Here is a 23,076-nt window from a genome sequence, read left to right as displayed (position 1 = left end):
AATTCGCCCTTATATCATGAGCTGTCATGAACTTAACATTGCTCTTGACATTTAAAATGTATGAATATACATTCATACATTTTAAATGTCAAGAGCAATGTTAAGTTCATAACAGCTCATGATATAAGGGCGAATTCATACTTTCCATTTGAGTTATGAAAATTTAATTGATATTTGAAGAATATATTAGGTATATATATATATATATATATATATATATATATATATATATATAAGAATAAAGATAGATATATAAAGAATAGATATATAAAGAATATATAAAGGAAATCAAACAAATAAAGGACAAAAATTAGGTTAAAAATTCAAGAAGAGGCAAAATCTGCCGTTGGGCCAGATTTGAAAAATTTTCGACAATTACAGACAATGAGAGTAACACCAATTGATAGCATATTAGCTGGAATTTGTGCCAAACCCCCTATTAGGGTCCTAACTTCAAGTCCCTAGGAGCTATAGCACTTTAAAAGTACGGCATTTTCTCAAGGTCACCCGATTATTGATAACAAAAACTGTGATCTTGAGCTACAAAATATCAGAAATGAAAGGACTGCTCTGGAGAATAACAATACACATCAGACATTTGCACCAGTGATCTTGAGGTCATTCAACAAGGTTAAATATGAATTTTTCCATAAATTTAGTGAATATTTTACATTGTTTATGATAAAAAAAGCGACAGTGATGGCACTTGACCCGTTTCCATGGTCGTTAATAGATGAGAATTGTAGGTACATGGAATAGCTATATACTCATTGTAAAATAATCTAATCACTTGATATGAAAATTTAAAATATTGAGTTGTGAACGCAACAACAATTTTGAACGCCAGTGGATGTGGCGACTTCAAACATACACAGGCAGAGAATTTTTTAAACGCGCAACATAAACGCACCAGAACTTACGGTCGAGCTTAAATTTGCCCCATCGACTCACCGCGTTCTGCCACATACACGAGCCACGATCTGAGGTACACAAAACACATAATAGGGTGCAATATTAATCCAAATGAGTTTCTAAACTAATTAATATTATTTTATGCTCTCTTTTTACTGTCCAAGACGACAAGAAAAATCGGAAAAAAAGTTTTTAACAACAAATTTTTGGACTTTAGCTCAAACTTAGTGTGTTTGAAGTTTCACGTTATTGTAAACAAGAAAACCAGAGCTATAAATAGTTTTCGTTCGAGAGTTTCAGACTTATAGTTGTATGTGGAAGCCTAGTCCTGACAATGGTCTTTAATGATCCCGACCAAGGTCGCATTAAAGTCTGGATAATCTTCCAGAAACGACCATATTTGCAGTTTGGTGTATGACAAGTGTGATCAGAGATAGCCTGGGGAGCACTTCGAACGCAAAAAGTTAACGAAAGTTTGATCAGAGCTCATTAGGGCCTGGAATCTTAACCTTGGCCTAGTTGGATCATTATTAGTATGCTCTACCCTGTAATATATATTTCTCTCAACTGTTGAAATATGATTTATAAAAAATTTATTGGACCCTTTTACTGAGACGCTGCCAAACTTTTTTTATCTTAACGAGCTGTAAGTGATCAATGAGATGCAATATACTCAAGCGGGGTTGATATTTGAATCATGGAAATGGAGGTCTTTGTATCTCTTAAGGACAAACTCCGGTTTTCAATACGCCCTTCACTGTGATGAGGTTGACATTTGTAAACAAATATAAACAGTTAGTCAAATAGTATGAATGAAGCACTTTAAGAGAAAGGTTGAACAAATTTCAAATTCTCAGGAATAGTTTGTCCAGTTCGCGAATAGCTTGATCAAAATTGCTTTTACTCCAAAATTATTCTTAGTATTTATAAATTTGTTGCCATATTTGCAAAAGATAAGCGTAAAAAAATCGCTAGACCAAAAAGATCATAATTAGATTTTTTTTAAATTAGAATTAAATCGAAAATTGGCTCGTTTATCTTAGCTATGGTCGTCAGCTGAACAGATTAACATCTTAATAAATAATATATTAGCAGTTAATTTCTTTCCCAACCCATGTTTCAATTTTCTTTCAATTTGTTCGATGTTCTTCAATTTGTTTTCGTTCTACTCACTTCGGCCAGGTAAGAACAAAGACTCATAACTGGAGGAAATAATTTATGCTGAGCGGTTTGACTGGGTTGACCTCAAAACTAAAGTGCTTCCCACTTTCTCAGGTAGAAACTAAATGATAAGCAATTGTTCACTACTTGTGGTCCAGCTTTTTCTATTACCGCTCAGAGATCACATATAAGATTGAAAATATGATTTCTTTCAGTCAGGTGCCTATACTTGGGCATCTATTAAAAATATTTTGATAGAGGAATCACGTATTGCAGTACTTTAGACCTCTTAAGTGCCTTGCAAAATATGTCCGAAAAAACACCAAAAGTTTCAAAAGACAAAAGAATTAAACTGATCCCATCGTAATTAATATTTTGGGCAGATTGATTGTGCTCCCTGTCTTCGACAGCGGTATGGGCAATATCACACTTCTTCGCCGCATTTGAAATCAAGCCGGATTTCAAAGGTGCTCTGACGGTTATATTCAGGGGTGCTGGTTGGCCCTTCTTTCAGAACCAGATCTCGGTTTCATGACGAAAAATTTTCAGAAAAAATGACCACTGATAAAACTGAGAGACACCGAAATGTCTGAAAAAAGAAAAATGTCAAGAGAAACGGTGCCAGCGAACGAAAAACGTTTGATGTAAACCAAAGAAAAAGAGTTCTACTAAGGTTGTGCAGTGGCCTAAGTACTCGAAGAATCGTCATGTGTAGGTGCAATAATCTACATAGAAGGGTGCATCTATTAGAAATAATCGGTCACTAAAATAATCGACGGTATCATTACAGTAACTTGAACAGGGCCTTCTGCAAATAAGGTCTCTTAGCTCCTGGTACAATCAAGTACCTACAACATTTTTTGAGTAACACAAAAGTGATGGCTGGGCGGTAACACGAACAAAGAGAATTTTGTATTAGAGTTCACAATCAGGACAACAAAATTCATTGCTCACTGTTTTCACATCCAATCAAAAGAAAGATTAAATATTACAAGAGATTTATCATATTTAACTGGCTCCATTCTACCCAACTATAAATTTTTCTTCAAAAATTCTTTACAACATATATTAAAGTTTCTTTCCCTTCGACTTCGCAAAATTGCTGAAAACAATGCGTCTATTTAAGAAAGACTAATATCAATTTAGACTAATTTGTATCTTTAATATAAGGTTTTATTTATATAAGTGTACTTATTACAAAAACGTGAAAAATAAAGTTCTAACAGAAGAGAAGATAATGTTTTAAAGTAATTCCAGCAGGGAATTGCAACAAGGGTGGTAAATAGGTACTGGTGAAGCTTTTTATGAGAAATGCGTCTATAGGAAATGAAAAAAGAGTAAAAGATAATGAGAGAACTTCTCTATAGTGGCAACTTCTCTAAGACATTTCTATATCTAAGTGGAAGGAGTTCGTGATATGCTTATTGATTGTGCCACGCAGCAAGACTTAAAGTGTTCAAATAATTTCTAGAGGATACTCTCGAGGATAAAAAAGGCATCGGATTTTTTTCTTATTGTTTATCATTTGGACTGATTTTCCCCGTCTATCAATATACTGAAAGATAACCCATTGAAAACCCACCAATATATTGAAAGATAGCCGTTTGACTACAACAAAAAAGCCCAGCTCTAAACAAATTAGATGAAAATTTCAAAACATAACCTTCAAAACCTCTAATTAATTTACGATTTCTCACATGAAAATTCCTTTATTTTACTCTGTATTCTGTTTTGCCATTTCTTTCCTGAATGGCTTGTTACCGGCTACAAGTTCTCAATTGAACAAAAAATCATTTCCGAGAAATTCAATAAAAAGTTTAATAATAAATGGAGTGCCGAGCAGAAATTACGTCTTTTATGTCAGAGTTATGTTTCGCGATTCTTCTTTATTTTGCGGAGGAGCGAGAGTTGAAGAAAATTGGATCATAACAGCAGCTCGGTGTGTGTCCAACAAAAAAAGTAAGTTCTGCTACTTGCTCTGCAATTCGTTTTTGCCTAAAATTTGGGCAAAATTTTGGCAAATTCGCCTTTAAGCTCTTTATTTATGTAGCAAACATGGGCTTACATGGGCTGCTCAGTTATTTTTCAGACAAATTCAGGTCGAATTTCATTTAATTTTTGTTCTGGAGAACAGTTTCACAGCAATTCCTTGTCACTTTTTCAAATTTATTTTTCAATGATTTTTTGCATAAACTCGGGCTCGATTTTTCCCTGATCTGCGCAAAATCATAGCTTTGCTTTCAATTATATGCACTTCGCGACACAGTAGATTTTAGGTCAAAGCATAACCAAGCTGAATTGCACATCTGAATAACTGGACAAATTATAAATTTTTCTTTCGTTTCGATTCTGGTGGGAGGGGGGGGGGGGGTGATGGGGGTTGTATGAATGACACTGTGGATGAAATAGTATCAAATCGGTAGAAAACAATAACCAAAATACGAAAAAAAAACTTTTTCTTGGTATCTTTTCCAAAGGAAAGCTGGATAATAATTTTTATTTTTTTAATAGTTATAATTTAAATTATAATTTAAATTATAAGTATCTGAAAACTATAAGTGAGTGAGTTTTTGTTTCAGTGTCTGATGTGGTTGTCGAGATTGGAGACTTTTCACCGACTGCAATGTCAACCAATAAAATCAATTTCACAACGTACGATTGGCAATTTCCTTCTGGGTCAGTCTTTCACTGTGGCATTTTAAAATTTCGGCCGATTTTGAACTAACTTTCCTGTTGAACCAAAATACAAAAGCGTTTTTTTAGTAGCAATTTTTTTGTAATTATAGAGCAGATTAAGATTAAAAGTGGACTTCACTTGGATTTCTCTATGACTTTAGTTGCAAAGTTATGAATGCAATGTCCACGATTTATGTACGTGAAGTCCAGATTTTAAGAAAAGTCAAAACAAATATAGAAGAATTGTGACTTCAGACATCTGAACGGATATGCATCAAATGGTGATCAAATTCTGGCAGAAAAATTATTATTGAATTCATAATCAGCTCTGCTATCTCTGTAGGTGTTCAAAAGAATTCAAGGCTTGTCATTTTTGGTTAATTGTTTTTAACTTATTGGGCAATCGTAACAAAAGTTAAAAGTGATCGCAAGAAATTAACGATTGCTTTAATTTCTTATTTACTAAGTAAGTTATTTTTATGCGAAAAAAGCGAAACTGAAAAAGTACAAAACAAAATTAAAAAAAAAATAAAATGGAGCCAAGTTGCTTGAAAGGGGCTTGTTTCAGAGGTGTTTCTAACTAATAATGTTTTATTGCACAAACTTCTCGAAGCAAATTTACTGGGAGGAGAGGACTAATAGTGATAACTCAGTTATCCATCATCAATTCAGTCTACTTTAAAATTTACCCAACATTTTTGATTAATTTTTCAATAAAAAATTACATTTGCTCCCGCAGTTAACGGAAGAGAAAGGGCCTTTAGTCAAAGAAGAAACTTTCTTGTTTTTCGTTGCTACTCACTGAAACATTATTTAGGATTAGTTATTTTTGAATTAAACATCAGGTTTCATCTTCAGTTTTCTTTATCATGTTTTTGTTTTAAGAGTTCGTAAACGGTTAACAAAAAGAACGTAATTTCTGTTTCAGGAATTAATGTAACATTTAGAGGCTCATTTCTGGTCATTTTTGGTTAAATGTTTTTAACTTATTGGGCAATCGTAACAAAAGTTAAAAGTGATCGCAAGAAATTAACGATTGCTTTAATTTCTTATTTACTAAGTTAGTTATTTTTATGCGAAAAAAGCGAAACTGAAAAAGTACAAAACAAAATTAAAAAAAATTAAAATGGAGCCAAGTTGCTTGAAAGGGGCTTGTTTCAGAGGTGTTTCTAACTAATAATGTTTTATTGCACAAACTTCTCGAAGCAAATTTACTGGGAGGAGAGGACTAATAGTGATAACTCAGTTATCCTTCATCAATTCAGTCTACTTTAAAATTTACCCAACATTTTTGATTAAATTTTCAATAAAAAATTACATTTGCTCCCGCAGTTAACGGAAGAGAAAGGGCCTTTAGTCAAAGAAGAAATTTTCTTGTTTTTCGTTGCTACTCACTGAAACATTATTTAGGATTAGTTATTTTTGAATTAAACATCAGGTTTCATCTTCAGTTTTCTTTATCATGTTTTTGTTTTAAGAGTTCGTAAACGGTTAACAAAAAGAACGTAATTTCTGTTTCAGGAATTAATGTAACATTTAGAGGCCTTCCTGGTGCAAAGTTTGAGTGATTTCAAGCAAGAAAATCATACATGTTTTTATACTGACCATATTTGATTTCTTAATACGATCCTAGTATGAAACCAAATAAATCACAAATGATCCTAGTATGATAAACAAGAAATCATATATGATCTCAAGTATGATTTCCAAGGATTAAGCATTTTTTCATTTCTTTTACGTTATTTTATTTTATCGATATTAATCAATTATGCGTTTTCCCGGCATTATTGTGTCATCTGCCAAAAGAAATGAAGTGCAATATTTCTTGCAAAGTTGAGCGCTAAATGAAAAATTTGGTCTATCTATATGAAAAACGTTTTGATTACTTTTGGAGCCGGTTTTTACCTGTAAATGTCCTTTTATAAAAAGCACGCAAGAAAATTTTGCAAATTACTTTAAGATCATTTTCTTAATGTGTTTAAAATTCAAAGTTATTGCCAATGCGCACCCTGATCATCAAACCCAGTCTGCAGATGCAATTCCTGCAAATTATTTGCACTGTCAATACTTTATGCGGGTTCTTGTGGCACCACTCTTTGTTTTTTGTGTCATATATAAGTTTGTATGATGTTCAAGATATTTTTTCTACTTGAATGAAAATAAAGATCGTACAATTAAATGATTTTCAACTTTTTTATGGTTGCTGATTCAAAAAATCATGTATGATCTTTGAATAAATAATTCGAAATCGTATAATTCGCAAATAACTTATAATGGCTACTGAGCGTCATAATTATTTGTTTTTGAAGAGCAAGGTTAATAGAAAAAGAATTCAAAACCAGAAAAAAATAATATAAGTTTATAGTTTTGTATTTAAATGTTTACTTAACTTCAGTTATGTTCAAATTAACTTGAACAAATTTCAAGTAAGATGATGACTTGCACTGTGTGCGGTGTGTGTGACAATTAAAAAATCAACGTTGGGCAGTTTCAAACCCAACAAAAGTGCTAATAAACACTGACGCATCGCTTCATTTTTTCAACTATTAGTTTTCTCTTCCTTTTCTGAAACGGTGCAATCACATCGCAATGTTTCCTATTTTATGATTTCTCTTTAAATTATGGCACTTCTAAATTCGTCGGTCAAGATGTACGCGAAAGAGTGAAAAAAAGCATAATTAATGAGACACTCTAAAAAACGCTCAAATAAATTTACCTTAACTTTTCAAGTAAATTACCCATGGAGTGAATGATAAGATAGTAGTAGTAGTCGAGGTAGTAGAGAGTTACAGAATGAAGTGAAAATTGCCACAGCTTAATTCTCGAAAACTTACAAAATTGTATCGCGATTGCCGCATTCACCGCTAAAGGATGTGCGGATTTGGTTGAATTTTTTTCACCGCAATTAAGTGCAATTCTTACATTATTTTTTCGATCACACCTCGAATCGAGGTAGCAAATAATTGACGGGAAATTAGGTAATTCTTGGAAGATTAATTCTTGGAATGTTTTAGAAGTGTTAATTCGAACAGGAAACGAAAAGAAGACATCGCCTTGATTCGTATATATGACCCACACTACGAGCTCAATTTCATAACTCAGCCCATTCCAATATGTACAAAAAACGTAACTGATAAGATTCTACTAGCTACATCTGGAATGGGATCAACTAGTATGGAAAATGATGCAGATAGTTCTCAAGATCTTCAGGTAGCCGGGGTTAAATTTTGGGTCTTTTCTATTTCCTATTAGCCTGTTATATTCCTCTCCCCCTCCCCCTCCAGATTACTGGGAATACAACGCACACAGCCCCCCCCCCCCTGCCCAAATACTCTGTTAATATATCACATTGGCGAGGGGGGCTATAATGGGAAAGAACCTAAATTTTTACCCTCAAATTAAGAAATGTTAGGGGTCACTTCCGAAACTCCATTCAATGGCTTGAGGTAATGGGGGTACAATGTTGTACATCTGGGTGTTAATGGTTGACGAACCTTGGGAGAATTATGTTAAATTCTAAACAATCCCCTTCTGAACCTCCCAATTTTTTGCATATTTTTGACAACCAATTTTTTTTGTTAACAAAACAATTTTTGCGTAGAACTAATGTGAAAATAAATCATAATTTTAACGTTACCAGAATCGAATTCGATTATTAAAGAAGCGGGTGAATTAACTCGGGTTAACACTTACTTTTCGTTTTATGACCGTAGTACATGGAGCGATAGCAATTCAAAACAGAACTCAAAATTTTTCAGAATTATTTGTGAGAATAAATAAAGTCGATTCCGCTTTTTTATAGTGCGTTAAGTTCGTGATAAAACTAAGTGAGAAAAAATGCAGTGGAATTTCTCAGTGGAAGCGAAATCCAAGCCCTCAGTGTTGTGTAAGGTTAAGAGAACACGCGTAAACAAAATCTATGTTTGAAGGTGCAAAGCGCAGAGATTATTTTCTGTACAACATCTAAATAAGTCCATTTCTAGTTTCACGTAATAGATTTGTCAAACGAGCAATGGAAATCATGAACATATTCATGTATTTAGGCAACTCATGAAATTTTTTTTACATTTAAAAAAGTACCAACGATAGCAAAAAATTAAGGGCTTTCGTTGATTTTGTTTAACTAAAATCTCCCCAACTGAACTCACCAGCAATTTTAATTTCTGTCACAAAAGGCCATCTCTTGGATTGGGTATAACAAACAGTAAATAGAGATCTTAATGCATTATTTTTAGCCAGAAACGTTGAATGGTTTTGTTACGGATTTTTCCATGAAAGAAACTTTAGGAGTTTAATCCATTGTTATATTTTATAGGTGCCATAAAGTGGCGAGTGATTTTTTCGTGGAATCAAACACTTGCCTTGTTGTAGTTTACTTTAAAGAATAACCCTCCAATTACGCAGAGAGCCATTAAACAAGAAAAATGGCCAAGTCCCGTTTTTTTAGTTTCAATTTTTTGTATATCTTGACTTTTCAGATGTCATTATTGCTCAATGACACTTTGGCGTCAATTTTCTTGCTGTGATTTTTTCATTTGTTTTTTGTTCTTCATCTTAATTATTTGTCTGATTTCTTCATCCCATTTTTTCTTAGTTCCCATTTATTCTTCATCCCAAGTTAAATGAGAAAGAACTTGGGCCATTTAAAATAATTGTCTCCCATTGTAAAAGGTAATAACTTATTCCGGTTAAGATAAAAACGAAAAAATTTTTTTCCTTAACAAATTTTCTGTACTTCGAACACTTTTTGAATAAAAATTTTGAGTCCATTATGATTTATTGGATATCATTACCTCTTTATATTTGTCTGTGCGTGCGTTTGCGAAAGTTGTATAGATTTCAAAACTGCCTGGTTTATTGTATAGTTTGTCAAAATATTTGTGAGTTTAGGCTGATTAAAGCAATAAATGACATGAAAGAGTTAAAAACGTCTATGAAATCAGTGTTGGCCTCATAGGCATGTAATTTGAAATTTCTCTACAAAAAATTACAGAATACCCAAACTTATAAAATAAAAGTATAATTTATCTGACAGGCAAGAGCTCATATGTGACACTAATTTAAATGTTCTTCAGTAGTAATCTTGAAATTATTGTTACGAAGTAAATAAGTAAGCGAGATATTATTAGCCAATCAGAATCGAGTATTCAAATGTGCATATAAATCGTTCCAAATAAGATTTAAATACGTTCAAAAATACGTAGAAAGTTCCGAAAAAGTTCATTTAACCTAATTTTAAGTAAAAATAACCATGATATGTATCGATTAAGCCGGTTTTCGGCTTAATATTTTTAGGTTATCTAGACAATTGTCGATTGAATACGAACTGATTTTTACGTCAATGACATCAGACGAAAAAACCTGTTAAATGAGCATCAAAAAATCTTGCCGTCTAAGTTCCACTTGTGGCTTTGTACGTGATAATGCTTATACGTTGCTTTATTCTAATAACACGTTGTTATATGACGAAAAAAGAGTTGAATTGAATCTTCCGAACTTCTGTTATTTTCCGACAGAGTTAACATTGCTGCCGCGCCCATCTAAATCGCAGAGTCTGAATTTTTGCTTGTGTTTAGTGGAAATTTGCATAAACCGCTCAAATAGAAAATTGGGAACAGAGCCAATGGAGGAAAATCTTGAAAGCTGTGACGGTAACTCTGATGACAGATGACCTCAGCGATGACCAATTAGTAGTTATAAAAAACGAGACTGAACAGACTGTCTTTCTTGCTCTTCTAGACATTTGCCAACAAACGCTGGCTTTTTCTCCCCACCTTTACCGACAAGAAAATCTGATTAAAGATTTAACCACTTTAAATTTACCGAATGCCCTTATTGAACATATCGCGCAATTGTTGTTTGTTGCAAGACGCGGAGAGTTAACGAATGCTATTGTGGAAACGGCCAGGCTGTCAAAAGACTAGAGGATGTAAAATTCAGAATTGATATCATCTTATCAAACAACCGGGTGAAAAAAATGCTGCAGCCTCGCGTGACACTCGAATTAGACAACGAATCTCTTGAGATGTTGCGATACAGCCATGTGTCTCAAAGAACTGCAGACCACCTGGGATGCTGGATACATGGTTTGAGATATCCAAAAAAACCCAAAAGACAACTGGCAAAAAACTGTAAGACAGAACTATAAATTTTGGATTAAATTTGTGCCTCAATTTACTTATCGGAGTTTAGACGGCAAGAAACCCACCCCGTGAATTTTTTCTGACATTGGTGTAGTAGAGTTAAACTAAATTTTGTAGAAAACATTGGTAAGGGGGCCCACAATTTTTTAGACAAAAAAACATCAATTTCGAAAATTTTTGGCCGATTTACCAAAAATTCAAGAAAATGATAAAGTCTGTTAGTATATCAAAAAAGTACCTCTGATATAGAGAAAATTGAGAGAAAATAATGCTAAATCGCTCAATTTTGAAAATTTTTGGTCAATCTTGAGGCAATTCTTAAAACTAAAGAAAATCAATACCGAACATTGACAAACCGTATCTTTGAGTTTAAAACCGTCCAGTTTACTGGAATACCGTTCCGTAATCAAGAATTTGCAAAAAATTGACCAAAATTTGAAAAATTGGACAAAAGCATAAAATTTTGACAAGGTCGTCAAAAATCAATTTCTCCAACAAGAAGGTTCGATAATTGAGTGAAACTCAATTAACACAGAAAAAGTTGTGAAAATTTTCACAACCTCCGGCCCACAAAAAAAAACGATTGAATCCCTATAATTTTTCTCGTCGCTCGTTTATGTACCGTTTCGTGCGCGTCCTTTTTGTCCTTTAAATTTTCAGTTCTCCGTATTCCCTTTTTCAATAACGTCGCTCTCCCAAAACTTCGCTTTTCGTTTTCTCAGTCTACTTTTCTGAATTTCATTGTAGTATGTCATATGTGATAAAGTATGTTGTTGTTTTGCTGTAGTATTTTGAGTATGCTAGTATGCTGGTTTGTTGTTTAAGTCTTATAGCTTTCTAGGGTGTGACTTAAGTTTATTCTCGAGTTACGGCTGGATTGTCCTTTGACTTTTCAACTTTACTAATTTACTAGCCCTCCTGTTGTAGTATTTTGATTTTGCTGCTCTATGTTTGTGTGTACCTGTATGATTGGTAGTTGGTTTGGTCTCGTTACCTTCTAGGGTGTGACCTAAGTTTATTCTCGAGTTACGGCTGGATTGTTTCTTGACTTTTCCAACTGTCTTAGTCTACAAATACACTATTGTAGTTCATTCAATTTTGCTGTAGTTTGTTTAATACCGTTAGTACGCTGATTGTTTATTTTGGTTTGGGTTTTGCTAGGATGTGACTTAAGTTTATTCTGGAGTTACGGCTAGTAAATTTCTCGAGCTTTTCATCCTTTTAGTGTACTACTGCATTGCCGTAAAATAGTTTGTCGTTAAATTTGTCGTTATAGACATATTATGAACAATATTAGATTGTCTTGCAGTAGCTTCTCTCCTTCTTCCTAGGGTGTGACTTAAGTTTGTTCTGGAGTTACGGCTAGGTTGTTTGCTTGAGTTTTTGCTGTGGTCTGCTAACATAGTTCTTTCCGAACTCATTTCCCGCCCGTTCTTTCCCACCGTCCGGTTTCGTTCGTTTTCCCGCACGTCCCGTTTCCGTTCTGTCGCGCATTGTTCGCTCGACTTCTCGTCTGTCCCGTTTCTGTCGCGTTGCGCGTTGCTCGCTCGACTTTCCGTCCGTAACAACTCCGTTTCGTCGCGCGTTGCTCGCTCGACTTCCCGTGTGTCCTTTGCCTCTCTCCGCGTTGAGCGCATAGCGTTCAGCGCTCCACTTCTGTTTTTGTCGGGCACAGTGTGCTCGACGACCTTCTTTGCTCTTTGGGTTGTTTGTTTTACAGACTGTCTACAGTGTGCTGTGTTTGGTGTCTTTTGCGTTGGGTTCGTTTTGCGTGTATTAGGTTTGTTTGGAGTGTGCATATAAAATATAACCGTGTGCAGTGGTAGGATTGCTGGTCTTTGAAAATAATAACATCATGATGTCTAATAGTCTTGATCAAAAAGTCAAAAAGTTGTACGCTGCCAGGTCAAAGCGTGAGGCTGAATTGCATGCTATACATGAAGATATCCTTCATTGTATAAATAGTCAAAGTAGGCGAGTGAAAGTTGAACGCCTAGTAACAAAGTGCAACGAAGCATTTATGACTGTTGTAGACAAAAATGAGGACCTGATTGCATTTGCTGGAAAAACAGAGGATCCAAGTTCTCTTGTTCCTTCATTAGAGTCTTACTTGGAGACAATGACAACTAAGAACGACAAGATACTCACTTCAGCACGAAACTACATCAACTCTGCTGATGATAAAGTGAGTGCGTTCCAGGAACCAAGGGCTTCCATTCGTTCTAGACTTCCCTCAATTATGACATCGTCAAAAACATCCAGTCAGCGTAAACATGATTATGTAATTGCTAAGATGAAGCGTGAAGAAATTGAAAAACAAAATGAGGCAGCCATTCGCCTTGCTAAACAGAAAAAGCAAATGGAAATAGATGAATTGGAGGAAAACAACAGGAAACGGTTGGCAGAGGCAACTCTGCAAGAATTTGAATTGCCGGACGCCGTTTCCAAAGGTAGCCACTCTGAAACAACTGCAAGTGCTAGGAGCTCAATGAGAAGTGAAAAGGCTGTCCAGGATTGGATCAACACCTCATTTGCTTTAAGTGTTAACAACGAGAAAACTGATGAACCAGAGGTTACAAAAGACCCTCCAGAATGCCCTAGCCACAATAACGGCGAAGCAGTGGAAGATCATAACACTGATATTTCAAGGCATTCCATTCCAAAAAATTGTCGAGGCAATTACATTTTAAGCATTGAGACCTTGCAGCAACTCGACCCCTATTATACTCCACCTGAAATTTTTTTGGCTGCTGCTAACACACAGGCGTTGTACCAGGCGCACCTAAGGGCGCAAATGAATCAAACAGGCCAGCAAGGCACGGCGCTCCCAAGCATAACTAACCAAGGAACCGCGGATAGTCAGCCGCCTTCTGTACACGCCCCAGGGGCTTCTTCACCCCCTATTCAACAGCCTGTTCCACCACAGCCGTTTTCACCGCAATTAAATCAAAATAATGCATCCGAGTTATTTCCGAACGCACAATTTCAAATTTTACAATCCAGGGGACTTGAAACATCAAGTCTATCCAAGAATAATTCGGCCCAGCGAATACGCTCCCGACAACAAATTAATATTGTCCCCCGAGCACCAAACGCCACTATTCCTACTTTTCCGACAACCAATCATCCAGCCCTAGCAATAAACGTTCTCTTACACCCAAGCGTCCCACCAAGTCCAGACACTCAACAGCACAACTCCGAAGCCGCTCATCCCATTGACCTTCCTATTCCGGACCCAGTATTTGCACCTAACGTCACTGCTCCCATTCTACACACCCAAATGATCAATCAACCTCCCGTCTACAACACTTTTCAAAATAATAATAACTGAGTAAACAAAGTAATACGTTCTGTTGCTCCTCCTTTCCTAAATATGCCCAATATCCCTCTTGGCCAGAATTTTGTGCCAAATATGAGTCATTGGTGGTTTCCACAGCACAGACCGTCAATAGTCAATCTAAATACAACCACCGTGAATAGTCTGCCTCCAAATGTACACACGCATATCGCACCATCAAGCACTAATGTTCCACTACGAATTTGTCAGAATTCGCCCTCCTTGATTGATATGCAATCACCATCAGGTGCACAGCAGGAAAACCCGATCGGAATTACTACTAATGTTGTACCTGGACTAGCCACTCCGGTTTTTCAGCCAACATACCCCTATGTTGGGCCCACTCCGTTGAGTTGGAGCGGTCCGCAGGTGTCTGCACCTGCCCCTCCGATACCGGTCAATGCGTCATTGATTAGGGAATTAGCTGATGCAATAACAAGCAAGAGAAACGACCCTTTGCCCGAGTGGAAACTTGCAGAATTTAATGGCGACCCATTAAAGTGGCATGAGTGGTATGGTCAATTCAAAAGCGCGATCGACTCGCAGCCGCTCACTGATGACGTTAAATTGACGTACCTCAAAACACTCGTCACCGGTAAAGCAAAGATTGCAATCGCCGAGTTTGCTTACTGTGGTTTAATGTACAAGGATGCACTAAGGACTTTGGAACGTAAATTTGGCCAGCCACAGGCAGTCGTAAGTGCACACTTGGATAAACTAAGCAGTTTTCTACCTCTTAAAATGCACAATAGTGATAACATCATAAACTATTCTGCTGCAATATCCAGTCTCGTTGGGGTTTTCAAGTCGTTATCATATGATGCTGATTTGAAGAGCGCTTCCCTACTTAACCAAGCGGTACAGAAGTTACCACCAAACATGAAAGAGTCATGGTCACTCTTTACGGTTAAGAAGCACTGGGTTAAGCCTACCCTCCTTGACTTTAACGATTGGCTTAAAGAAAAGGCTGAGGCCCATGATCTTATGGCACAAAGCGCAACCAAGGCAAGGCCTGAAGATAACAGCACTTCTGTAACCAAGACCAAAACAGCCTCAAAAGTGTTTGCATCAAATTCGCAACAAAGGGAAACAAAGAAGCAAATGCCATCTGCTTCCACAAATACTTACTTTCGATGCATTGTATGCAAAGGTAACCACCGGTTATGGGAGTGTCGAGTTTTCAAGGAAAAGACTCCAACCCAGAGAGCCAAGTTGGTGGCGGATAACAAACTTTGCTTTTCGTGCTTACGGGACAAGCACACATTCCGCCAGTGCCCTCAACCAAGAAAGTGCCGAGCAGAAGGGTGCAATAGTTCGCATAACACACTATTGCATGGAGCAGATAGGGTTTTCCCAACAAAACAGTCGACAAATTTCAATACCATTCAACCTTCTGGCAACACAGGTCAAAGTAAAGCAACTTCTAGTCAACTCCAGTCTAATAAGACCACAACAATGTCATCTGTTACTGATGTTAAGGGGCTCCTTCAGGTGACTGAATTGCAGTTGGTCAATTCGTCCGGTTTCGATACCAAGGCTTTAGTTTTGTGTGATACCGCCTGCAGTAACTCTTGGGTGGCCGGTAGTCTCGCAGATAGACTCGGTTTGCACGGTAAAGCACTAAAGCTAACTGTCAAGGGTATTAATACCGAAGAAGTAGTTGACACTAGGATTGTTGAAGTTACTGTGAAACCAAGAGAACATCAAGATTTCGAACCATTTACCATCAACCCTTTCGTTAAAGAGAGTCTGAACGTCGGCTCTGATATAATTAATGTACAGGCCCTGCAAGAGACTTACCCACACTTAGCGGCCCTTGATCCTGTGACATATTCCTATAAAGGCATTGAGATGATACTCGGACAAGATGTTTATCATGCCATCCGCCCGTTAGAATACTTCTCTGCCGATGAGAAGCGTTCACCCGTTGCCGTACGCTTACCCATAGGTTGGGTCTTAAGCGGTCCGTTACCATCAAGTTCTTTTTTAACCTCAACGTGCTTTAAAGTGAATATCGAACATGACAATGAGTTAGCAAGTCAAGTAAAGTTATGGTACGACATTGAATCATTCGGGGCAAACAAGCACGTCGACTCAAGATCTGCAGCAAACGCAAGGGCTCACGAACTCCTTGAGAGTACCACCATACACAATGGCCTGAGATACGATGTCGGAATGCTGTGGGCAGCAGATACCACCAAGCTCCCAAATAATTACTTCTCATCCCTTTTGCAACTAAAATCTCTCGAAAAACGTTTGGCCAAGGATGAAGACCTCAGAGAGAAGTATACTAGTACTATCAAGGAAGACCTAAATAAGGGGTATGTAATTGAGGTTCCAGACGCTCACAAGGTTGAGAGCCGGTCTGATAAAGAGTGGTACCTACCCCACCATCCGGTTTTAAACCCGAACAAACCGGGTAAGGTGCGTAGGGTGCTCAATGGAGCAGCAAAATTTCATGGCGCCTCACTGAATAAATCTTTGCTCACTGGCCCTGATCTGCTCCAAAACCTTATTTACGTACTTCTTCGCTTCCGACAACATCCATATGCCGTCTCTGCCGACATCGAGGGAATGTTTCTACAGGTTGGTGTATTACCATCAGATCAACCATCACTTCGCTTTCTGTGGCGGGAAGACCCCACAACTAACGTTGTAGTGTATCAATATACGCGCCATATTTTCGGGGCTAAAGACTCGCCCACATGCGCCAACTATGCATTAAAACGCACTGCGAGAGACAATGCCAAGTTTTACCCCGAAGCTGCAAAAGCCGTCCTTGAAAACTTCTACATGGACGATTACCTTGACTCAGTGGAGTCTCCTGAGAAAGCCATCAATAGATCGAAGGAATTGGTACATCTTCTCCATCTCGGTGGGTTCAAGCTTACAAAGTTTGTAAGCAATGTGCAAAATCTGGCTGATCGAATTGATGGTTCGCCTCAATCTACTGAGCCCAAGGTTATTGTTTCATGTCAGGAGGATTCATCGCATGTGCTAGGGTTAAAGTGGGATCACACTAATGACACTTTAGTTGTGAGTAGGGGTACAAGCTGCGCTATCACCAAGTCCCTCACGCAACGCTTGGTCCTAAGTCTTGTCTCGAAAGTCTTTGACCCCATTGGTCTTGTCGCACCGTTTACCGTCGGTGCGCGATTGCTCATAAAAGACATCTGGCGTGTCGCAGGACAGCAATGGGATGACGAGCTCCCACAGGACATGGTTCAAAGATTTTTGGTCTGGAGTGCGGACTTACCAAAGCTTGAAAACATCAAAAGTCCTCGAAGTTACTCTAGTGGACCCTTTGATAATACAGAGTTGCATATGTTCGGTGACAGTTCCCAGGATATTTTTAGTGCCGTCGCATTTCTTCGAGCCCGAGTAACAACCCCTACGGGCAAGATAAAAACAGAGCTTGCGTTTGTTTTGGGGAAAGCGCGCGTGGCGCCAATGAAAGTAATGACTCTCCCTAAACTGGAATTGCAAGCAGCTCTACTTGCCGCTCGGCTGAAGAATGAAATTATTCAGGCACTTACTGTAACTGTTAACCAAATATTCATGTGGACAGACAGCACGACCGTTCTTCAGTGGATAAACTCTAATGAAAAGCAACCAATCTTTGTTGCAAACCGCGTTTGTGAAATTTTGGAGTATACCAGCGTTGACCAATGGAACCACGTCGCAACTAAGGATAATCCAGCTGACGCTGGCACGCGTGGAATGTCCACTGAGGTTTTGCAACTAAGCAGTTGGGTCAATGGTCCACAATTCTTATCTAACTCAAGTTTCCCTTTCGTACCGAACAAAGACGTCATTAATAACATCAAACTTGGCGTCAACCAAGCAGTCATCATAGAAGACACTGTCTCTCTCGCTACATCTGTTAAAAAACAGACAACTCCCGTTCCGTCGTTATTCCCATTTGATAAGTTTAGTTCTTATCAAAGGTACTTGCGCATTGCCGCATACGTTCTCCGGCTTTTGCCGAAACATGCCGGCTACCGTAACCCCGATGGTAGCATTACTGACCCTACTGAGCTTGACGAAGCCGAGCGTCATCTACAGTACTTGGTGCAAGGAGAGTCTTTTGAAGCCGAAAGAAAAGATCTTCTTGACAATAAATTCGTTAAACGGAGTAGCCGAATTGCTCCACATTCACCGTTTATTAGTCCAAATGGGCTAATACGTTCCACGGGCCGCATCAAGCGGTTAATGGAAGTTGGGTTTAACGTAAAGTACCCAATCATCTTTGATGCACGTCATCCGTTTGTAAAACTGTTCCTTGAACACACGCACGTACAGCATTATCATCAAGGCGTTGAATACCTAAGATCAATTGTGCAGGAACACTATACAGTACTGAAACTAAGATCATCCTTGCGTTCCATCAAAGCACACTGCCTGAGATGCCGAGAATTCCAAGCTGTAACTATGCAACCAATCATGTCTGACTTACCTAAGGAGAGACTTGCTTACCAGTCTCTTCCCTTCACGAACACTGGCGTTGACTACTTTGGGCCATTCTATGTTACTGTCCGCCGTACTACTGAGAAAAGGTGGGGCTTCCTCTTCACCTGTCTGACTACTCGCGCTGTCCATGTCGAGATAGTTACATCCATGGACACTAGTTCTTGTGTTATGGGAGTTGAGTGGTTTGTGTCACGTAGGGGTACACCTGCCATGATTTGGTCGGACAATGGCACTAATTTTATTGGAGCAGAGAAAGAACTCCGAGAAAGTATTGAAAAGTGGAACGTTGTCAACATTGCAGCTGAGCTCGCTCACAAAGGTATGAAGTGGAGATTCAATCCACCCAGCGCACCACATCAAGGTGGTATCTGGGAGAGTTTGGTACGCAGCTTCAAGCGCGTGTTGTATACTATTCTTGGCACGCGTCGCCTCACGGATGAGGTACTGCATACTACCTTTTGTCTCGTGGAGAATGCTCTCAATTCGCGTCCTTTAACACCCGTAAGCGCTGATCCGTGCGATTTGAACGCTTTAACGCCCAACCACTTTCTTTTAGGAGAACGCTCTACCGGTATTCCGCCTGTTGTCGGCAATAATGAGTTCGACCATCGTAAACGTTACGCCCGTGCGCAGTCGTACGCTAATGCGATCTGGTCCCGTTGGATCGAAGAATACGTACCGACGCTGAACCGACGCTCTAAGTGGCAGACGCCTGCCGAGCAACACCTTAAGACCGGTGACTTGGTTTGGATGGTTGAAGAAACCAACCCTAGGGGTTACTACCCAACCGCTCGGATTGTGGAACTCCGTTACGGCTCCGATAGCGTAACGCGCTCCGCCGTTTTACGTACGTCGACCGGTTCACTCGTCCGCCCGCTTGTAAAACTTGTACCAGTTTTCCCAACATCTTCCTCCGGGCCGTAGGATGTTACGAAGTAAATAAATAAGCGAGATATTATTAGCCAATCAGAATCGAGTATTCAAATGTGCATATAAATCGTTCCAAATAAGATTTAAATACGTTCTAAAATACGTAGAAAGTTCCGAAAAAGTTCATTTAACCTAATTTTAAGTAAATATAACCATGATATGTATCGATTAAGCTGGTTTTCGGCTTAATATTTTTAGGTTATCTAGACAAATGTCGATTGAATACGAACTGATTTTGACGTCAATGACATCAGACGAAAGAACCTGTTAAATGAGCATCAAAAAATCTTGCCGTCTAAGTTCCACTTGTGGCTTTGTACGTGATAATGCTTATACGTTGCTTTATTCTAATAACACGTTGTTATATGACGAAAAAAGAGTTGAATTGAATCTTCCGAACTTCTGTTATTTTCCGACAGAGTTAACAATTATTATTCCGTATTTTAGCAAAGTCATTTTTATGGTTAAATATATGTGCACGTCAAACAAATCAAAAAACTGTGGAAAATAAAATTAGATGCCTAAATTTTTACGGCCAATTGACAATTGTAAGGGTGAAAATAAGGGTGAAAGTCACGCAACTTTGTGTAAATAATAAATAACTGGATGAAGATTATGAGAACAATGAACTTCGTTAGTTGGGGATCTCAAACGCTCGGGATCTAGGTGATTTCTTTGATATTAAAGACGTACATCAGCTGCAAAGTCTTTCTTTTTTGCTCAAAATAACTAGCTTTTTTTTCAATTGTGCTCGTAAAACAAGGCAGTTTTGTCTTATCAACCCTCTTATTTTGGGGTCTAAATAATTCAGAAATAGTGTCCTTGTGATATTATAGACACAATATACTAATATTTTCCGCAAGTTAGACCGCACAATCAACTTTAACTCTTTCGAGAATTCGTTGTCATTCAAAAAAGAATTGGAGAGGAATGAGCGCAAGAATATGCAATAAGTGAGCGGAATTTGAGCGGACAGTTTAGAAAAATCCGCTCAAAGCCCTTACATTTTTTGACAGGAATGAGCGGAATTTAAGCGGAATAAAAATGCAAGAAATGAGCGATATTTGAGCGCAATAAAAAATGCAAGAAATGAGGGGAATTTGAGCGAATAAAAAATGCAAGAAATGAGGGGAATTTGAGCGCAATAAAAAATGCAAGAAATGAGGGGAAAGGTCGGCATGAGCGGACTTTTTTTTAATATCTGTCCCAAAACTTTGCCTTGAGTAATACCATTGTTGACAATAGTGTTTGACAAGAAACTAAAACCATTTTTATTGCGCTGTGATCTCTCTCAGAAAAAAAACTTAAGAGAGCAATGGTTTATTTCGAAAAATTCAATTATTTTGCTTTTGCATGAAGATTTTTTTTTTGCAAAAAGGGATTTTTTTAAAGCTTTATTTGCATGATTCGGAAGTATGGCTGCTGTTTTTTTAACGTTTTCAAAACTCTCTGTTTTTTTTCTGAAGGATATCGTACAACATCTGACGGACGGCTTTTTTCGTTTTGAGAACCAAACTCTTCTACAAGAATTTTACCCCGTTCCAAATAAATACATGTACATTTCAAACTCATTGGTATGTCATCACTGATGCTAAAAACTCGCTTATGACCAGACCGCTAAATCGTTACACATTTGTTTGTCGATTTCAGGAAACTTTTTTCCGGCAATCAGTATACACTCAGCCTACGAACCCCTACAACTTCATCAGATGCCCAGAAGGCAAAATCTGCACCCAAAGTGTTCTTAAAGGGTCCAGAATTAGCCAGAATGATGTCGGGGGGCCACTGTACGTTTTGAGTTGTCACTATGTGTTGGCGGAGTGTCTTTATGGGGTCGCAAGTCACACTTACACGGATTTTATTCTGTCAAGTGAAGGTCAAGTGAAAGAGGCTGCATATTCAAACGTGTTCACAAGTGTGGTACAATTGAATGATTGGATATTTTCAGTTATTTATGGATTTTAGATTATTTGCTCCATAGTCTACAGTTATTATTAAAGCGGCAATAATTTATGTTTTCAGTTAAGTTTTTCTATGAAATTTTACGCATATAACAGACCGAAATTATCTCTGATCAGACTTTCCTGACAAAAATTCCCCCTGATCAGACTTTCCAGACCCAAGATACCTCTGATCAGGCTTTCCAGACACAAAAGATCTCTGATCAGACTCAGACCGAAGGTGTTCTGATCAGACCATCTTCAGACCATGGTCCAGACTCTTCAGACCATCTTCAGACCATTGCCCAGACCTTAATCAGACTATGATCAGACTCAAGTGCGCTCGAAATTTTCTGATCAGAGAAAGATTTGACTTAAATCTCCTAGTTTTGCTATAATTTATTAATTTCATAAAAACTGATGTTTGCAGTATTTAATTCATCTAAGGAAAAATCAATCATAAAAGTATTGCTAAAGAAAACGAAACCCAACTGTTGAGAACAAGTGTTATTTAGTGTACCATTTCATGTATATTTCTGACTTAATGGATGAGTTTAGACAGCTTTCCACAAGAAACATCGTGGTCTCCAGTTGATCAAAATTTCTTCTAAAGGGCACCGGCCTCTGCTATCAGCTAGACTCGAAATGTTCCTTGATCAGACCCAATTGCATTCGAAAACATTTCTGGTCAGACCCAATTGCGCTTGAAGAGGTTATAATCAGACCCAATTGCGCTCGAAGTCGCCTCTGATCAGACCCAAGTGCGCTCGAATCCGCCTATGATCAGACTTTTCAGACCAAATTGACCTCTGATCAGACCATCTCCAGATCATCACCCAGACTGTAGTGCGCTCGAACTTCCTTCCAGACCCTGTAATTTCGGTCTGGGAACGCAGGGGTTTGCGCTCGACTGTGTCTGATCTGAAACAATTTGCGTCTGGACCTCAACCTGGGAATATATCAAAATGCTAGGAAATGGTGCAAATGATATCCACCGATAAGGGGCTTAGCCGATAAAAAGAAAAATCAGAAAAATTTCATGCCGGCAGTGACAAATTTTTATTGGTCAACAAATCTCATCGGTCAGACTATTAATTATCAATTTCCACGAGCATTACTATTGGTCAGAGATTGAGTTGCGCTCCACTTCCCAGGCTGAGGTCAAGAATCCAAGCTTGATTCCCAGGAGGAGCTGACTAATGATAGACTTAAAACCTAAACACTGGTTTCTGTTTTGTTTCATTTTCACTCAGGATCATACTCCACGATAAATTTTCCACTGAAAAATTATGCAATAAATGTGCTGACAGCGGCTGAAAAAAAAAGATTTTTTTTTGGCGGAAAAATATTGCATATATATCACTTAATGCGCTGAACTCTTATTGCATTTATACACAATTGCAGCACTTGTCAAACATACAGCGCATAATTTTGGTTAGATTTTTTTTGGTGAAGAATATTTTTATGGGCGTTTGTCTGCGCATTTTTTTCACTATTTCCATCTCTT

The 23,076-nt window shown here is 37.9% G+C and overlaps 1 protein-coding gene across 1 annotated transcript; it reads left to right on the top strand.

Moving 5' to 3' along the window:
• Positions 1 to 3,318: 3,318 nt before the first annotated feature.
• On the top strand, positions 3,319 to 21,655 carry LOC142354288 (trypsin-2-like). Its single transcript, XM_075406552.1, has 4 exons — positions 3,319 to 4,032; positions 4,653 to 4,749; positions 7,764 to 7,959; positions 21,280 to 21,655. Exons 1-4 carry the CDS (start codon positions 3,771 to 3,773, stop codon positions 21,592 to 21,594), a joined length of 870 nt encoding a protein of 289 aa, XP_075262667.1. The 5' UTR covers positions 3,319 to 3,770; the 3' UTR covers positions 21,595 to 21,655.
• Positions 21,656 to 23,076: the final 1,421 nt, after the last annotated feature.

This window comes from Convolutriloba macropyga, chromosome 15 (assembly GCF_964194025.1).
Source record: "Convolutriloba macropyga chromosome 15, txConMacr16.3, whole genome shotgun sequence".
Lineage (NCBI taxonomy): Eukaryota > Metazoa > Xenacoelomorpha > Acoela > Convolutidae > Convolutriloba > Convolutriloba macropyga.
This window is presented reverse-complemented; position numbering and strand designations above follow the sequence as displayed.

What these genes read in the sequence shown, in the direction of transcription:
- LOC142354288 (XM_075406552.1), top strand. Translation starts at nt 3,771, where the DNA reads ATGAAAATTCCTTTATTTTACTCTGTATTCTGTTTTGCCATTTCTTTC. An exon ending in GTGTGTGTCCAACAAAAAAA is followed by an intron (nt 4,033 to 4,652) that starts GTAAGTTCTGCT and finishes TTTTTGTTTCAG; the next exon opens with TGTCTGATGTGGTTGTCGAG. An exon ending in ATAGTTCTCAAGATCTTCAG is followed by an intron (nt 7,960 to 21,279) that starts GTAGCCGGGGTT and finishes TGTCGATTTCAG; the next exon opens with GAAACTTTTTTCCGGCAATC.